The 18,277-nt window shown below is 36.9% G+C and overlaps 1 protein-coding gene across 1 annotated transcript in view; it reads right to left on the reverse strand.

Annotated features, from left to right (window-relative positions):
• Nucleotides 1–80: 80 nt before the first annotated feature.
• The window catches only part of LOC101851863 (extracellular sulfatase Sulf-2), a gene marked incomplete in the record, with an annotated part of 64,803 nt that continues 46,606 nt past the window's right edge, over nucleotides 81–18,277 (reverse strand). Inside the window, 16 exon segments of the mRNA XM_035969272.1 lie at nucleotides 81–1,151; nucleotides 2,025–2,139; nucleotides 2,876–3,018; nucleotides 3,666–3,823; nucleotides 4,734–4,885; nucleotides 5,313–5,473; nucleotides 5,905–5,982; nucleotides 8,001–8,211; nucleotides 9,240–9,408; nucleotides 11,736–11,801; nucleotides 12,447–12,575; nucleotides 13,368–13,543; nucleotides 14,257–14,407; nucleotides 14,822–14,917; nucleotides 15,995–16,223; nucleotides 17,289–17,525. Coding sequence (XP_035825165.1) covers nucleotides 985–1,151; nucleotides 2,025–2,139; nucleotides 2,876–3,018; nucleotides 3,666–3,823; nucleotides 4,734–4,885; nucleotides 5,313–5,473; nucleotides 5,905–5,982; nucleotides 8,001–8,211; nucleotides 9,240–9,408; nucleotides 11,736–11,801; nucleotides 12,447–12,575; nucleotides 13,368–13,543; nucleotides 14,257–14,407; nucleotides 14,822–14,917; nucleotides 15,995–16,223; nucleotides 17,289–17,525 — 2,438 coding nt within the window.

Raw genomic sequence — 18,277 nt, forward strand, 5'->3', positions numbered from 1 at the left:
ACACACACACACACACACACACACACACACACACACACACACACACACACACACTACTTTCAGCACCACATTATATGTAATTAGCCAATTTATTCAAATGCAAAATATTATAATACACACCTGTTTGCACAATACTATAACACACACCTGTTTAGGAAGATCCATTCATAACTTTCTCGAAGACGAAGTAAAAATCATCTGACACAATAGAATAATGAGGGGAAACAATTCATGTAAATACCAGGATATGAAAATGGCATATCCTTTGTCACATCCCTTGAACCTGTTCGCCATCACATTACAAACAATAAGCCCTACAATTGATGCATAGAAAGGAACCATGAGTAAGTCCTGCTTCTTTTCTTTCAATCGGTTGTTCTGTCTATCATGCTTTTCCCTGCACCATAAGATCACTACCAAGCCAAAGTGCATTTCTTTAAAAGTATTTAAAAAGGGGGGGAAAAAAACTCAATTCAATCTGGATTCCAACTGTTCTTTAAAATCAAATCCTGAAATGACTTCACCAAAGGGTTTTATATAACTAATTAAATAAAACTAAACAAGGCCTCTCATTATTGACAATCCTACAACCTTTGAAGGCAACATAAAAATTAATTCTTTAGAAATTTGAAATATTACAGACATTTGAATTTTTACAGACAGTCTTCTCATCCTTATTATCTTTATAAAAATTCTCAAAATGAAATCATTTCCCACACAAGGATAAAATCCTTCACAACTCACAGTAATTCTATCTAAAAGGGAAAAAAACATCCAGCATTTGAAATCAAACAAACAGTCAAACTATTCTTTTTTACAGAAGTCTTTAATAATATTGTAAGTAGAAACAAGCTCATAACATGAAGAAACAAACAAAAATTATAATTGTAAATATTTTTAAAGTCATGACATGAAATTATTGCAACCAGGACAAAAAATATTTCCTTCCAAGCATTGGTCACAGAATACTGATGTAAGATGTCCTTACTCATAATCTAGATCACTACTGAATTTTGTCTCAAAGCTTTTCCTCCCAAGAGAATATAAGTCATCCTTGTATGTTTTGTCCTCATCCTCATACTGAGTATTCCTCGATGACTGACGTAAGTTTCTCAGTCCAGGCCAGTCTGGTTCATGCGGCAACTGATTTTCTGTGACACAAAAACACAAGGAAAAGACCAATGAGTGACAGGAGTCATTATGTTAAAAATAGATTTTACAGTTAAAATACCAATTTTATTTATATTGATTCCCATAGACAGTTTGTTTACAAAGGCAAGACAATAAGACAACGAACAATTCAGCATAGTTACTTAATACACAATACACAACTTCACATGACAGATAATCTTACCAACAGGCCCGAGATGCAAGCTCTATGTTGCATTCTCTTTTTGAGTTACGGGTAACATGGGTTTGCTCAAACCAACATTCAGTGATCACCCATCTAAACAATAACATTATGTCTATGAAATTTCATTATGCCATGAGGCTGCCCGATAAGCCAGGAACACTATGCTCTAGTGGGAACACAGACCACACTTAACTCTTTCACTACCAGGGGGTTTTCCTCATCTGGACTTGGCCTTAGCTGTGACCTACTTTCTGATTCTGCCTAACCTCAGACAAATGATTAAAGATTTTAAGAAAATAAAGGGGAAATAATGACCCTATCCCAACATGTTGCTAAAAATATAAATGAACATTCTTCAGCCTGAGGTTTAAGTTTCTACTATTACAAAAGTAGTACTAGTTTTGAAGTAGTGTTAACATTATGATCTCTCTTACTGTAATGTGGAAAGAGAAACTTACAACCGAGCTCTCCTGCCCACCCTTTAGGAAAAGAAAGAAGAGGGGTGGGAGGGGAAGGGTTAGTGTAAGGATGAGGTGCAGAAAAAGAATAAACATACCTTAAAAATTCCCCATTAAAAATGTTTTTCAAAATACAGATGTGCATCTTCTGCGGAGCAGAATAGATCTTAGCTATACAAGGGCTTAACGTGACCACAAACACTAGCACGTACTTTGGTTACTGGACATAGTGCAGTCCTTACTGCCACTACAGTGCTTCAACTTTTTGAGAGCCTCATGCAGCTGCTGTATAACACCATAGTTGAGCTCAGTCACTGTGTTCTTCAGCTGTGAAGAAATAAACAACATTGAGGGGATTTTCCCTTATTCAAACAAAGCAAAGAATATTATTTCAATAATGGCTATTTAGTGAAGGGACAAAAACAAGCTAGAGAGACAGAAAGAAACATCAGAAGAAAAGAAAAGAAGAGGAGTTTAGCAAGACTTTTTTTGTTTTTGTTTTAAGACAATGAGAGTATAAAACAAATCTAACAGTTATGAATCTCCACATACAACAACAACAACAATGAAGCTGAAGAACTGTGAAAATCTTTGCCTTGGAGTATAGAGTTGATCACTACACACTATAAAAGCACACCAGCTCAGCAAAAGCCTAAGGTAACACTGTGTAAATAAAACATTTTTGCACAGTCGAAAATACAACACAAAAGAAAAACCTAACAGTAACAGTCAAGCTCGCACATAGCGAACAGGAACATAGCAAAAGAAAAACACAGTGATGATTCATTATCTTATTGTTTTTCATGTAGATGTTTTCACACCCCCATCAACACAATTTAGATTAATTAGGAGGCTGGCTTCTGACCCACCCATGAGGACCAATCCAGGTTTAGAGAGATACAGTATCCCAGCAGAGCGACCAAAATACTATAAAAATGTTCTCCCCACTCCAGAACCAAATTCAGGTCTTCTGCATGCAACAGTGAAGTGCCTAATTACTACAACACCACAGACTCCAGTGCTAATGCTTGCAAGACTGTATTTTGATAAATGGTGGTAATACCTGAAATGGATCTGTGAGTAGATCGTAATAGCTCATGAAGGTCGTGATGAACTCACAGTAGACAAAGTCATGAGTCTGGTTAATAGTCCGCAGACACCAGAATGTGTTGTTGTTGGCGTTAGAGCAAAAGCAAAAGGGGCCATCTGTGTGTAGAAAAAAACAAATATTATCAACCTGTGATACAATGGCCTACAAGGTGCAGAAATAGGTCACTTTTGTTCCTACAAATCTATTTCTTTTTAACAAGCTCATAGCTAGATCTATCTTGACAAAAGTTGTAAACACTGCTAAAACAGATATGGTTGGCCATGTATGTACCATTTTGAAAACTTCAAGGTATATACAACCAGTTCAGAACAAAATTTATTAAGAGTATAACTTCAAATTGGATATTTGAACATGCTTTTTTCCCACCACTAACTTCAAACTTAATAGACATCTAAATCTATTGTTTGATATTACATGAATTTCAGCGTGCATTAGAGTTACTGAAGTGGTTACAAAATCTACACATCGACTGCTCAGTGTTGGACTACTGACATACACCTCTTTTCAAAATGGAGTATGGTGGAGTCTTACACTAAGCAGTTAATATCATTACAAGAGGTAATCAGAGACAATTAGCCTTGACATTTTTTTAATCGAAGAGTATATGAACACATTCAAAAACAAAACTGCCGTGTCATGCAATGCCACAAAGTATTGTTGTTGAATGATTTAAACAAAACAAACGAGGTAGCATTTTCTAGAATTGCCATTTAACTATTCTATTCCCCTCGACTCAGCTTACAATGCCAATAAGGTGGAGTCTTCCAGTGGTCATTATTGTGTGTGAAGCAGTTCATATTTTCATTATTGCAATTGTCATTCTTCCTTTTTCTTCTCTGTCTCCTCATCTTTCTCCTCTTCAATCTTGCCTCAATCCGACTCTCTCTGTCTTTCATCCGCCTGTGAACAAAAACAAATAAAACAATAATTGGTCATACTAAACTCAGACTGAAAAACAAGAAAACAATACATTTGGGAGCTTTGGAATTCTGAGGAAATTTGATGGTTTCTAGACCCACGTCTGTGGCGTAGTGGATAGGCACTTTGCTTTCGCATGCAGGAGACCCATATTCGATTCATGAGAGGGGAGAAATTTTTATCGTGTATCTCAGTCTTTCTGCTAGTTTGGGGTATCCCTCTCAACTCAGATTGACAGGCTGTGACTGATAGGGTTTAAAAGTCCACATCCTAAAAGATCTAAATTGTGTCAATGAGGCAAATAAGTGTCCACATTTTTTTTAATGGGGGAGGGGGGAGGGGATAGGAGAGATAAGAAACAATAGAGGTTTGACAGGAAAGAAGGAGCAAACCACACCCATCAACCACCTATTTAACAGCAATATTCCTCTCTACCATTAAATGATAAAGATCAAAAAGAGCATTGTGTGGACTTGCAATAAAAATGCTTCTAAATTGATTTCCTGGCTGTGTCAGAATGGTCATTGAATCATTTGTGAAAAATACTTTAACCAATCTTCCAGAATTCCTTGAACAATCACAAAGTACCCATAAGCTTTTCAAAAGAATTCTGGAAAATAAGTCAAGGAAATTTTTAAAAAAATAAAAAGCAAGCTCACTACTGAATAGAGGGATTTTTTCATCCGCTTCTTGAAATCGTTATTTTCGCAATTTTTAAAGAAATCTTTGAATTCAAGTCGTTTGCTAATATTAAAAGTGGCACTGCTGCACTGGAACACATGATACTAGACAGCTCAAATCAAGAATTCAAAACATTCACAAGAAATGAAACAGGCAAAACATGAACAAACAAAAAACACACACAAAAAAGAAAACGGTGTGCAGTACTTACCGTCTCTGTTGAGGTGTCAGGTCAGTTTCCTGTTCATCACAGTCACAATCTTCTTCACTGTCATCATTCCAGTTTTTCTCATCCTCTTCATCACTCATGTCATCATCTTCAGCATCCAAAGGTCTCTGTTTCCTCAAATGGCGTCTAATGTCCTGAAAAAGCAAAATAAAATGTGTCATAACCCATTGGAATCAGGGGCTTGTCAGTTTTTTGGGCTTGTGGAGTTTTTGGTATCATCATAAAGCTTGTTCATTTGCCTTCCTTCTAATGAATAAATTACCTATCTTTTTTTGAGAGAAGTCAAAATATTTACGATGAAGGAAATGGGAGTCACCTGGTTTCAGAGGTAAAATTAGTGAGAAATTGGCCGTCAAAGTTTGGTGACTTCCATAGGGGGAAAACTTTTATTTGAGCATCTCCATCTTTCCTCTGGGATGATCTATCCCTCTCACCCTGAGTTAGCACTGACAGGCAGAGTTGAAACCCGCCTCCTTAATGATCTAACTTGTGTTGATGGGGATGTAAAAACACATACATCGACATTTTTTTAATAAAAGAGGACCCAAGAGAATTTCTTACCCTCAAATCTTCTAAGGCTTTCCTATATTCCTTGATCATGTCATCAATTCGCTCCTTGTGGCTCTCCCACTCAGATGCTTTGCGATAAATGTCAAGGTCACACAAAACTGACTGATTTGCAAGAATTCTGCATCGTCTGTTGAACATAGCGTCAAAACCATCTGTAAAATAAAAGAGAGACAAAAATCAAAACAGAAAAAGGGGTATGTAGATAATCACGAATTACAAAATAAGTTCTACAAAACATTGAAAATATTTTGGCTGCTCTGTATGGCAGAGGAACTTTTAACTCTTTTTCTTCGGCAAGCAGCTGTGTCTTTGAGCCACTTGCAGCAGCTCGGGCACATTACTAAATTTACGACAGCTTCAACGTCAAATTATTTTTGGGCAATTGCTAAAAAATGATCTCTTTTATAAGGATATCATTCATTTGATGAAGAACTATTGAAATAGGTTCAATTGTTTTGATTTAATGACCAATTTCGCGGCATATAATATACCAATTTTAGATTTTGTACCAAAAGAGGGATCCAGCAGAGTGGGTTTACACCACTCCCCCCCCCCGAGATAAAGAGTTAATTCAATTACTCACTGAATCCTCCACTTGTGCTTGAAGTATTGACAGCAATCCCAGTGGATCTTTTGAAGCGGAAATTATTTGGTCTGTAATCTGAAATAACATGACAATTTCAACATTTAGTCACTCTATAGTAGGGAAGGGATATCAAACTGCAAATCTTAAATAGAATCCTTTTTATTCAAAGAAAGGAATAGATGGAAAGTGATGACATAAAAAATGATTTAACTGGACCAAAATACAACTTACAAAAGTGATTTTAGTCCTCATATTGAAAGAATAGATGTATTTCTTTCATGAGTGGTTAGTGGGGGCTGTGGTGTGACTAACTCTTTCCTTCTTATCAATCATCTATCTTCCTTATCTCTCTTCCTTTTCTTTGTACATTCCTCTCTAGTAACACCTTCAATTTTCAGCACTTATATGACCTTTCTGTGTTACAAGAGCCATAAATCTCAAACTAATACTAAACGAAACCTTTCTTTTCATTGCTGTTTAACCCTTTTTCGCTTTTCTGATTGCATTTAAATTTATGCAGCAATATAACATTCAAATAAACTGATAGAGGCTGAGCTGAAGCCATTCATGCTTTCCGTAAATTTAACAAAACAATACTTTCCATATTGAGGTACTGTTGAAACATTCACTGACCACCTTCATATTCAAAGAGTTTCAACTGTTTTACTTTAAGTTCAGCAGTCTTGTAATCAAATAACAGAATATGAGTTAAAGAAATTGTGTCACAACGCAGTGGAATCAGGCTCTCGTCAATTTTGGGGCTTGTAGAGTTATTGGTATCATCTTAAAGCTGGTTCACTTGTCTTTATTTGGAAGAAAAAAATATCCATTTATCTTGAATACAAGTCGAGATATTTGCGAAAGGAGGTGGGGGTCACTTGTTTTCAGAGGTAAAATTGGTGAGAAAATGGCTGCCAAAGATTAGTTATTTCCTTAGCTTAAGAGTCCGTGGTAACTGAAAAATTACATTTTTTGTGTCTTTAATCAACGTTTTTCAGAAAAATACACACAGAAATGAGTTCTTTAATGGGCATGAAAGGTGGTGAGGCAAAAAACAAAAATTTGATAAAAATTCACAAACCTGTGGAAAAATGCAAGTTTCTTCACTTTTATTATTTTGACGAGAGCCACTACGCTGCCTCACAATTAATAAAAATAAACAAGCTTAAAACTAATAAAAATGATAATAACATTAATAACAATACAAATAATAATAATAATAATAATAATAATAATAATAAACATATTAATTAATAATAATAATCATAATAATAATAATAATAATAATAATAATAATAATAATAAACACTAACATAATAACAAATCTTTTATATGGTTCGGTACCCATTCACACCTGAAAGAAGTGAGAAAAATTCATGTAAAGTGCCTATACTATAGATACAACATTTGGCAGAGCTGAACATCAAATCCCCAAACCTGCAACCTCATGATTACAAGTCCTATAGCTTAACCACTACACCACTGACACCATCAAAAAAAGAAGAAGATGAAGAGAGCAAATATCTCACCCAACCCATCAGTAACCTGATACTAAGGGAAACATCTTTGCAGGAATACAATAGCAGTCAAGCTCTTTCTCTATTTCATTTTTCTATTCTCTTGTTCAACCATTGTCACCAGCACAGAGGTAGGCTATAACAGAAGCTCTTCACCACTGTATGCACGAGATATTAGTTTGGTTTCCCCATGGAGAAATCATGAATATGGAGTGTGTCCTGTGATATTTTTTCCTGCTAAACACAGGTTGGCCATAACAGACAGGATCTTGGTGGCCTGTCTGTAAAATACTCTAATCGTGTCAACACATTTGTAAAACATTTCCAATCATTAAGTATCCTCTACTAAACTCATAAAAAAGAGATCGGCCTACATATGCAAAATAAATAATAGAGTCAAAGAAAAGCACCACTAAATCAGACCCACACGCAAAATAAATTATACAGTCACAGAAAAATACAACTTAAACAGACACAAATACAAATGAAATTATACAATAGAAGAAAAGTAAAAGTAAATAAGACACACATATGAAAGAAATGTTTCATTCAAACAGAAGTGGAATGAGCACCAACCTCTGCCAATCTGCTTTTTCAAGAAACGACGCTGCCTCTTTCTCTCAATCCTACCCAGCCTGCGCATCCTTTTGGCCCGGCTACATGAACAGGGTTCTCCTTCCGAGGCCTCGTCTCTCTGCATGACCCCGTCACCGCTTGTGTTGATGGAACCTTTGTTGCGACACTTGTGTCTTCTCAGTCGACCGTTGTCCTCAATACAGTACCATTTCTGGACAAAACAAACTCACATTGTCCTCAATACAGTACCATTTCTGGACAAAACAAACAGACATTGTCCTCAATACAGTACCATTTCTGGACAAAACAAACACACATTGTCCTCAATACAGTACCATTTCTGGACAAAACAAACAGACATTGTCCTCAATACAGTACCATTTCTGGACAAAACAAACCCAAATTGTCCTCAATACAGTACCATTTCTGGACAAAACAAACAGACATTGTCCTCAATACAGTACCATTTCTGGACAAAACAAACTCACATTGTTCTCAATACAGTACCATTTCTGGACAAAACAAACAGACATTGTCCTCAATACAGTACCATTTCTGGACAAAACAAACTCACATTGTTCTCAATACAGTACCATTTCTGGACAAAACAAACACACATTGTTCTCAATACAGTACCATTTCTGGACAAAACAAACAGACATTGTCCTCAATACAGTACCATTTCTAGACAAAACAAACACACATTGTTCTCAATACAGTACCATTTCTAGACAGAACAAACTCACATTGTCCTCAATACAGTATAATTTTTTTAACAAAACACACAAGCATTGTCATCAATACATTTCCATTTCAGAGCAAACAAATATGGAGGCCTCAGTATCCCTACAGGTATAGTGTTCACCTGTTAACCACAACCTGAAATTCTGAAGTTAAATCCCCCAGAACATTAAATTGCTTTCTCAAGTTTTCTACATCCCCTTATCCTAGGGTAGGTTGCAACAGTAGGACACATTAATGATTTGACAGGGAGTGAGAAAACTAGACTCGTTTTTATGTGTACAAGCACCTTGTCTTCTCTCCAAAGAAGAGCATAGTACAGAAGAAATGTAAAATTAATGGAACCAAACAGAATAATTAATAATTTATTCATAGAAGCACCAGACATCTCTATGTTTAGGTGTTATTTTAGTCTCATTCTCTATCTTTCAATTCTATTTTTTAGTAAAACAATTTCTCACCCATTCGCTTTTTGAGCAGAGAAAGTTGACAACTCACCTGGAAGGGTTTGCAGGGTAGTCTGTTTTCTCCTTTGGAGCACTCCATGGCCAATTTCCTCGTTCGAGGCGGGATGTAAAAGTGCAGATTTCTCTTGTTGCCCATCTGGTTGAAGATGCTCATTTCCTCTGTTCTCATTCGCTGCTTCATAATCTTCTCCGAGAGCTTCCTGGAGGATTGACAAGCCAGACTTGGTATTTTTCTTATATTTTTGCTTGCTTTTGAAAGAACGAGTAGCCTAACTCGAAAGATTTTTATAGACACACAAGGCCAAATGGAACTGCCCAGGTTTTTCTCGTGAAATTGCGAAGTGCGAATTGCGCTAATACTACAAACAATTAGGCAGCTACTCTTTTACCCCCACCCTCCATCCTCCTCTCAAAAACAAAATTTTTTTTTTTTAAATGTAAAAGTGTCACAACGTGGCGGAATCAGGCGCTCGTCAATTTTTGGGCACATGGAGTTATTGGTATCATCTTAACTCTTCCCGGACGTAGTTTTTTGGGGGTCTAGTCATAATTAATCTGTGGCTCGATTTGGCTATGCAGGTCGTGTACAAAATAACTTCATAGAAGCAAAACCATCACTCCTAACGTAACATATGATTAGATCAAATTGAAGGAAATTAAAAGGGGAATACATCCCAATAAAAAACAAAGATTAATTTTGAACATAATGGCGATGTTGATGAGAAAAAAAAATTTTGACGGAAAAAATTACATTCACCAAACATGTGAAAGTAAATCAGCATTGCTATTTTACAGGCCAAGAGCATAATCCTTTAATTTCTGAATGAGCAGCTTTTCATTTGAAAGCAATATTCTAATTTTTGTTTGAGTTATGCAATTTATACTGAGTCCGGTTACATCGTTTTGTTGATGCAAGACCGCAAGAATTAACTCACTCGTTTTTCCCCAAACCCATGTTTTGACAAAGTGAAACTAGATGTTCTCGTTTCCTAAATCCTTTCCGAGTTTTTCAATAGCAATAAAAAGTAATTATAAATGACGGACCGTGTTAAAATGAAACAATACTGAAGCACTCTATCACAGCCGATATATCGGCAATACATCCAGAAAGAGTTAAAGCTAGTTCAGTTGTCTTGCTACCAGAGAAATAATGCCCATCTATCTTGAATAGATGTCAAGATATTTGAGATTTAAGAAAATGGAGTCGCCTAGCTTCACAGGTAGATTTAGCAAGAAAATGGCCGTCAAAGTTTGGTTATTTCCATAGCTTGATAGTCCATGAACACTTAAAACTTACATTTTTTCTGTTTGTAATCAACACCTTTCAATAAAATCCACACAGAAAAGGGATAACAAATGGTGCTAAGGCAAAAAACAAAAATTTGATTAAATTGCCAAACTCAATTTCACTATTCTGACGAGCGCCTAATTTCACCACGCTGCCTCACACACACACATATATATATATATATATATATATATATATTTATATATACAGTCGAACTTGCCTTAAAGGAAACCTGTGTAAAACAGAAACCTGTCTTAAAAGAATCTCCCTGCTCCCCCTTTGATAAATTTGTCTGAATTATCTGTATAAAACGGAAACCTGCCCAACGCAGAAATAAAAAGTCGCTCCCTTCTGAGGGCTTCACCTGTCTAAGGTGGAAAACGCTCTGTCCGCTCAGCCCTGATTTGAAACAAAACTCACAAGTTTGGTTACACCAGCTCTAAACTTAATGCCATGCCACCGGGCGAGGAAGAGGAGTAGGAGTGCAATTTGAGGGTAGATATTACCCCGTCCATGTGAGCCCTGAGTGATGCAGATGGTCAGGGTGGTGTGGGAGTGAAATCTCATGAGTGCCAGTGAAAATAGCAAGCCACCATGGAAATGTTCCTGGGTAGCCAGAAGCCAGAGGTGTGAAATTAGTTTGACTAATGCCTGCTGCCCTGATCGTACTGTATATATATAAAAGGGATTTGGGGTCTTTTTGTTTCAATCCTGATAAGTTTCAACAAATATTTGAACCACAAATATAAGCATATAAATCTGTGCATAGACAAGGTGTTGCCATTTTGACGAACCACCAATTTGTCTTTTTCTAAATCAATGTATCTCCTTTATGAGCTTAACCTTTCACTGGTATCATATTTCCCTCAGAGCTGTCATCTCCAAAAACCACTGCTTTAAGGACAGATCTCTAAATTACTATACAGACTTTCCAACCACCTATAATAAGGCATAATCCTCATAGAATGTTTTTCTCCAATAACACTTTTTTTTTTTTATAAATACATTTTAAGGTTTCAAACATACAAAACTAATGAGCAACAAAAAAAAACACCCTATGCTTCCCTGCCTGATGATATCTGTATGTCAGTGTTTTGAGATACCCATAAATGGATACAATACTGAATACTTGCACAACAAACAACATTCTGAAATCACGGCTTAAAAGTGCTGCCAAAGTACTTATTTAAGGCTACAGTACATCTTTTTCTCTGTTACTTTGACTTCTGTTCCACTCACCCTCTCTCAAACAGAATGGTGTCTCTCCATGGACGTTTCAGGCTAACAAAGCCTCTTTGATCCACACTGAAATTGAATTATGATGTAAGTTAAACTAATACATGTTCTGATCTTACAATAAAAATGACAGAGATGATAATCAAAATTACTGAAAAAAACTAACAAAAGCAATGCAATTCAATCCTTCACCAAACTAAAAAGAAAATAATTGTTCAATTCAAAACATGAGTCCATACGATTGTAGTAAATAGTCACATCTACAAATCAGGAGTCTGCATGATCAGCTGATGTGGAGAGGAGGAAAAGACAGAGGCAAGATTGGTGATTTTCTCCCTATTCTTGTTCAACTTTGAGACTTTTACGTCATAATCAATGCTATACCACATGAGACAATGTTTGCATGAGTTAATACAGGTCACTATTTGGAAAATTGGGTGAAAAGAAGGATACGAGAACTGAAATAATAATATCCCTTTTAAAATCTAATAGCTCAGGGGGAAAAAATGAAAAACAAAATGAGAAATGTATTTGTAACACTTACAGTAATCTTAATTGTAACTGTAAAAGTAATTCTAAGTGTAATTTGAACTGTCTTAACACTAACTGTGATTGTAAACCAACACTGAAATGGAGATTGAAATAATATTCATCACTAGTAACTGCTGCTGTAACCATGGTTGCAACTGTTCCATTGGGACAAATCAAACATACTTTTTAGGGTCCTTCGCTCCTTTGATCAACTTCAAAACCGACTGTCCATCCATGTGGTCTGGAACTTTCTTACCAGCAATATCAAGGATTGTAGGAGCAATGTCCACATTGCTGACTATGTTGGAAATTCTGGAAATAAAGAGAGAAACAAGCAGAAAGACTTTACTCTTCAAGATCAAAGAATATACAGTTGAACCTGCTATGATGGCTACCTGTCCAAGACAATCACCTGTACAAACAGCCACTAAGCAAGCACTTCCTCCCTTTTGCTTTTTTCTAATATTATTATGGCATTGATCAAAATGTCTATCAGTCTAAGATAACTATTTTCCTCTTCGACAATGGGTGGCTGACTTGGATAATTTGACCTGCATTTTATTATCAGCCAAATGAATTGAGCTGCACTTGGTACTCTTAGAGGACATCTAGAAAATCTGATCTTCATCTTGGAATCAAATATCTTCCCTCTCACTCGTTTTTTATGGAGAAAACTTAGCATTCTTTTCTCTTTGCAACAATTTTTAAAATACTAACTCATAAACAGATGTAAATCTCAATCAGTGCATTTCAGGTCATTTAGGAGGAAGAATGCTTTAGCCATGCCTGTCAAAGCCAAACTCAGCCAAGCACTGTACAGCATCCTAGAAGAAAGTGAAGAAACTGAATAAATTAAGACTTCCTCACAGGAGAACTGAACTCATTTTTTAGTAGAAACTGTAAAGAATGCAATTATTATAACATGGATGCCAGCATCCAATACTTATGTCAAAGCAGCAAATAGCATCGTATCGACTGCTCAGAGTAAGACTCTATTAAACATCTCTTTTTGACATAACCTATAGGGAGTCTTACAATAAACAGTTGATATGTGTTGGATGGCAACATACTAAACACCAAACAAAGCTAGAATTAACCACATACACAGTGCCAGGCCGTATCCCTGGTCCTCGTACAATGAGTGGAACTCTCGTGTCAAAGTCGAATGGCATGGCCTTGCCCTTGATGAGTCCAAACTGACCCAGATGGTAGCCATGGTCAGATGTGTAAAGGATGTACGTGTTGTCCAGTTCTCCCAGTAAGTCCAAGGTTCCCACTACCTGAAAGGAAAAAGAAGCATTTATATTGAACACTTTGCTTAGTCACTTTCGTGAAATTTTCAAACACTTCTTTATTTGCAATTGATTCATTCCACTATATCAAATTCTTTGTAAACATTTTGTTTGAAAACTTTTTTCTATTAATTGTTGAATTGCTTTGTACTATACATCAGTACTGCCAAAACGTTTCTCTTTAACTTAAATATTTTTAATTTAGTCATCAGTGAGATCATCTTTTAATTCTAGATGGCTTTCCATTTTACAAAAGCAGTCCATGCATTTTTAAGTCTTTGATGGGCGTCCTCAATGCAGTCTGCAGATTTTGACATAATGCTGACAAGGTCCTTGAATTTATTAATTTCTGCTAAAGGTTCTCCATAAAAGTCATGGGAGAAACAAGGTTAAATGGAATTACTTAATCATGACACATTTTTCTAAGAACAAGGACGGAATGAAAGGCTGGATGCAAGACTCCAACAAACACTTTTAAGAGACTTGGTATTTGTCAGAGTGTTGCATTCATCCATCAGTATACTCAATAACATGTTTATTCTCATATAAAGCAATATTTATGCTCATACAAGCAAGCCCCAGTATTTCCTGTCTTCACTTCTCCACTAGATGCATCCCGCCATCTATATGCTCAATATTTTTATTTTCATAAAGCAATATTTATGTCAATACAAGCAAACCTAAGTGGTTCCTGTCCTCACCTTCTCCACCAGATCATCCACGGACTGGAGAGTCTGGAGCCTGCGTCGCTGGAGGAGGTCGGTGAACAGTTTGTACTGAGGCATCATGGGATAAATATTTTGCAGCAGCCACTGTTTGTCTGGGTTTGGGGCGTAATTCCAGGCCTGTGTTCTGGGGAGGTAGAAAACAATTCTTGTTGAAAAAAAAATCCTTCAAACACATTCAGTTGTTTTTTTTAACTGGTCTTGGGAAAACATGTCAAACTCATTCAGATATTTTCCAAGATAACCTCAAGAAGTCATACTCATTTAGACATATTTCTAAGTAGCCTAAAAAAAATAAACATCACCTTTGTAAAGGCAAATTAAAGGATGATAAGGACAAAACCCTTGCTGGTGAAAGGTTAAACAATTTAGCAAATTACTGTGAAACTAAAGTATGGAAGTCTTTATATTCATGTTTTGCTTTTCATCAGCGATGATGATGATGATACTCGCAGAGATGATAACAATTATGATGAACATTATGATGGTGATAATGATGATGATAGAGGAACGAATAACCAATTCAAGAACATCACCTCACCTATGAGCGGTGTTATTGACAAACATGTGCTGGTACTGTGGGGCTGCATCCTCTGGGCCATGTGGGGCAGGGACACTCAAAACCATCATCAAAGGCCTGAATGAGGTATAAAATTGTGTGGGTTCAACACTTCTGTGAAAATTATCAGGTCATACAGTCTCCAACTGCCAGACCAGTTCTATAAACACACCAAATAGTTCAATACAGTGTTGGGCTTAAAATGCCCCAAATCAGATTTGAACCTCAGTCACTGGCATCATAGTCTAAACAAAAGGTTTGTCTCCATGATATGAAAATAAGACTGATAAAGAAAAAAAGAAGGTATGGTTTAAGGAGTTTCTCCTTGACTACACAAAGCATCTAACTTTTAAGCACAAAAAATGGTTCGAGTCTTCACTTCACTGTTGTAAATGACCGAGACAAATTTCTCTCTGAGATATGAATACAAATTGTCATTGCCATTGTCATTGCACACTGAAGATGTCACTTTGATTTCAGTGTATACAAAGAATATTTCACAGAGTCCTGCTGTCAGTCTGCTTTGAAGCTGTGTCCCATAGACCTATATCTAGCCCTGACAGCAGCAGAGTCAAAGCAGCCAGCATCTTAAATGACAGGGCATACCACAAATCATAATAAAGATGTCAATGATAGTAGCCTGGTACATGTACTGCTGAACCATCAAAATGTATAACAGACAACAAACATAAGTGAATTAAACAATGAATTGTTCCTTGTACTTTTCATTCACTTAGGACTTTGAAGTCAAAGTCATTTGTTCTTTGAAAATGAACTGTCTTCATTCTCTTTAAATTTTGTATTGAACTCATTTCAAACTTAAGACTCAACTTTTTGAATTTGAAACTTTTCTTAAAACTGATGGTGCGGTGGCGGAGCAGTTAGTCCACTCGTCTCTGAAGCGGAAAGTCAGACTCGGTTTTATGACTCGAGATTTTTTTCGCCCCCTCCGGCCCACCCAGCAGTAATGGGTACCTGACTTCGGGTTGGAGAAATAAAGGCGGCGTGGAAAGGAACTGGCCACCCTATCACAATATGCAGAAGGCCCAGGAAGTTGTCTCACTAACAAGGCAATCCCCAATGTTAGGATCAACTTTACTTTTTACTTTAAACTGACTTTCTCTAATCACTTTGGCCAATGAACTTTGAACTCACTTGCTGGGGAATCTCTTCTTACTGTAGTGCAGAAATGATACACTATCATTAGCCACCAGGTCCGTGAGGTAGTCCATGTAGTAATTATCTCCGTGCTTGGTCTTCTGACCCCACTCGTTGACCACCGTGTAGTTGTAGAACCGGGAGTTCTTGACCAATCCTACCCAGCGACTCCAGCCTGGAGGGGTGTGGCCGCCGTCATACTCGTTCAGGTATTTGCCAAAGTAACCTTAGAATAAAACTCTTTAATCAATATACAGGCCTCCAACATCTTATTCAATAGACGATAGAAGAAGAGAGCAAAAGTAGACCATGAACATATTCTTTTGATAAAAGAAACATACAGGTGACAGGATCAGACCTGGATATTTTTTTTTAAATTATTTTTTTTTGGGGGGGGGGGGGGGAACATCCAAGGAGAAAAATGAGAAGAGAACCACGATTGACAAATATCTGTTTGAGATTTGGCATCAAAGAAAAAGAAAAAAAAACTAACTAAAAATAACATTCTACAAATTTAATTATTTGAAAAAGTAATTCAAAGGAAAAACAACTGTCAAACTTGTCCTGATATTTTCCACAGGAACCTTGAGAAAAAGTATGATGTCAGTCCAAGGCCACTTTTACTATTGAAATAAAGCAAAGTGTGCTGACTTCCAAAGCTGTAATATCATTTGAAACTACAAATCCATAATTCATTCGCCTTTGATCAATTTTTTCCAGAAAAATTTAAGCAGGAATGAAAATGTGTGAGGCAGCGTGGTGGAATCAGGCTCTCGTCAAAATAATCAAAATGAAGAAATTGGAATTTTTCCGCAGATTTGTCAGTTTTTACAGAATTTTTATTTTATGGCTCAACATCTTTCATGCCCATTAAAGAACACATTTCTTTGAGGATTTGACCAAAAAGCGTTGATTAAAGGCCCAAAAAAATATAAATTGTCTGTTACCACAGTCTCTTAAGCTAAGGAAATAACTAATCTTAGACGGCCATTTTCTCACTGATTTTACCTCTGAAACCAGGTGACCCCCACCTCCTTCATTTGCAAATATCTCGATTTGTATTCTACATGCCCAAAAATTGACGAGAGCCTGATTCCACCGCGTTGTGACACATGTGTTTTTAAAGGGACATAAAAGGGGTTGAGCACCACCACCCCCCCCCCCCCAAATAAATATTGCCAAGCATGCTGAAAAATGTTGATCTCTCTGAGTTCATTATTTTGATGAACACCTGATTTCACCACAATACCTCACATTTTTTAAAGAAACATCTGTACAAGCAACAACGTACCTGTTGTATACGTCTCATTGATGTACGTGGCAAAGTTTCTCGACTCATAGTGTTTCTGCCACTGTGTGGAGGAGCAGTTCTCATTGTTGGTGTACACGTTGTGATTGTGCACGTACATGCCTGTCAGGAATGTGCTGCGAGAGGGGCAACACATCGGCGTAGGCACGAACGAGTTGTTGAAGTAGGCACCTGGCCGGATCAACAGGTTCTGCACTTTGGGCATGTAGTTCAGTGAGCCTGGGAACAAGCAATAGAAAGAAAAAGATGCAAGAAAAGTATAAATAAAGTAAATAGCACTGGGAAATCACTATGCCAGATTTGGTTCAGTAATTCTGATTTTTAAAAAGACAGAAAGAGACAACATCACAGAAGTAAATAAATAATGCAATCTAGGTTTCTAAAATATAAATTTTGATATTTATAATAGTTAACATACAAAGAAATCACTTTTCCACATACCGTTCAGTGAATGTAACAGAAAGAGATAGAAAATGATAAGAGAACAGCATCTGTGGTATAGGCCAGGTGGCTTGGTCAACATACGCCGAAGACCTGGGTTCCATTCACCGGAGTGAAAATTTTCTGTCCAGTATCTCTATCCTTCTGCCAGGGCATTACGCTCCTTTCAGTCTGGGTTAGCTGTGACTGGCATGGTCAAAGTCCACCCTCTCAGAGGTGTTAATAGGGGCATAAGACTTGCATGTTGTTTTTTTAAAGAGAGAGTGTCCAGGAAATTACTTTGAGTGAGAGTAATGAGAAGCAAACCGACACTATAACAGTCATTTCATCCATTTATAGACAGACAGACAGTCAGACAGACAGAGATAACAGAGGGAAGAATGAGAAGGTTCATTTACCAGAGGCATCTTTCAACCACCCACACATATTTTGGTGAAAGGTTGAGGGGAGAGGGAAGAGCTGAAACAGATAATCCCTCCTCCCCAACCCCCCAAATCTTCTCCTCCTCCTCCCCCTCTCTCTCTCTCTCT

The sequence above is a fragment of the Aplysia californica genome, unplaced genomic scaffold (genome assembly GCF_000002075.1).
Source record: "Aplysia californica isolate F4 #8 unplaced genomic scaffold, AplCal3.0 scaffold00133, whole genome shotgun sequence".
In the NCBI taxonomy this organism is placed as follows: Eukaryota; Metazoa; Mollusca; class Gastropoda; order Aplysiida; family Aplysiidae; genus Aplysia; species Aplysia californica.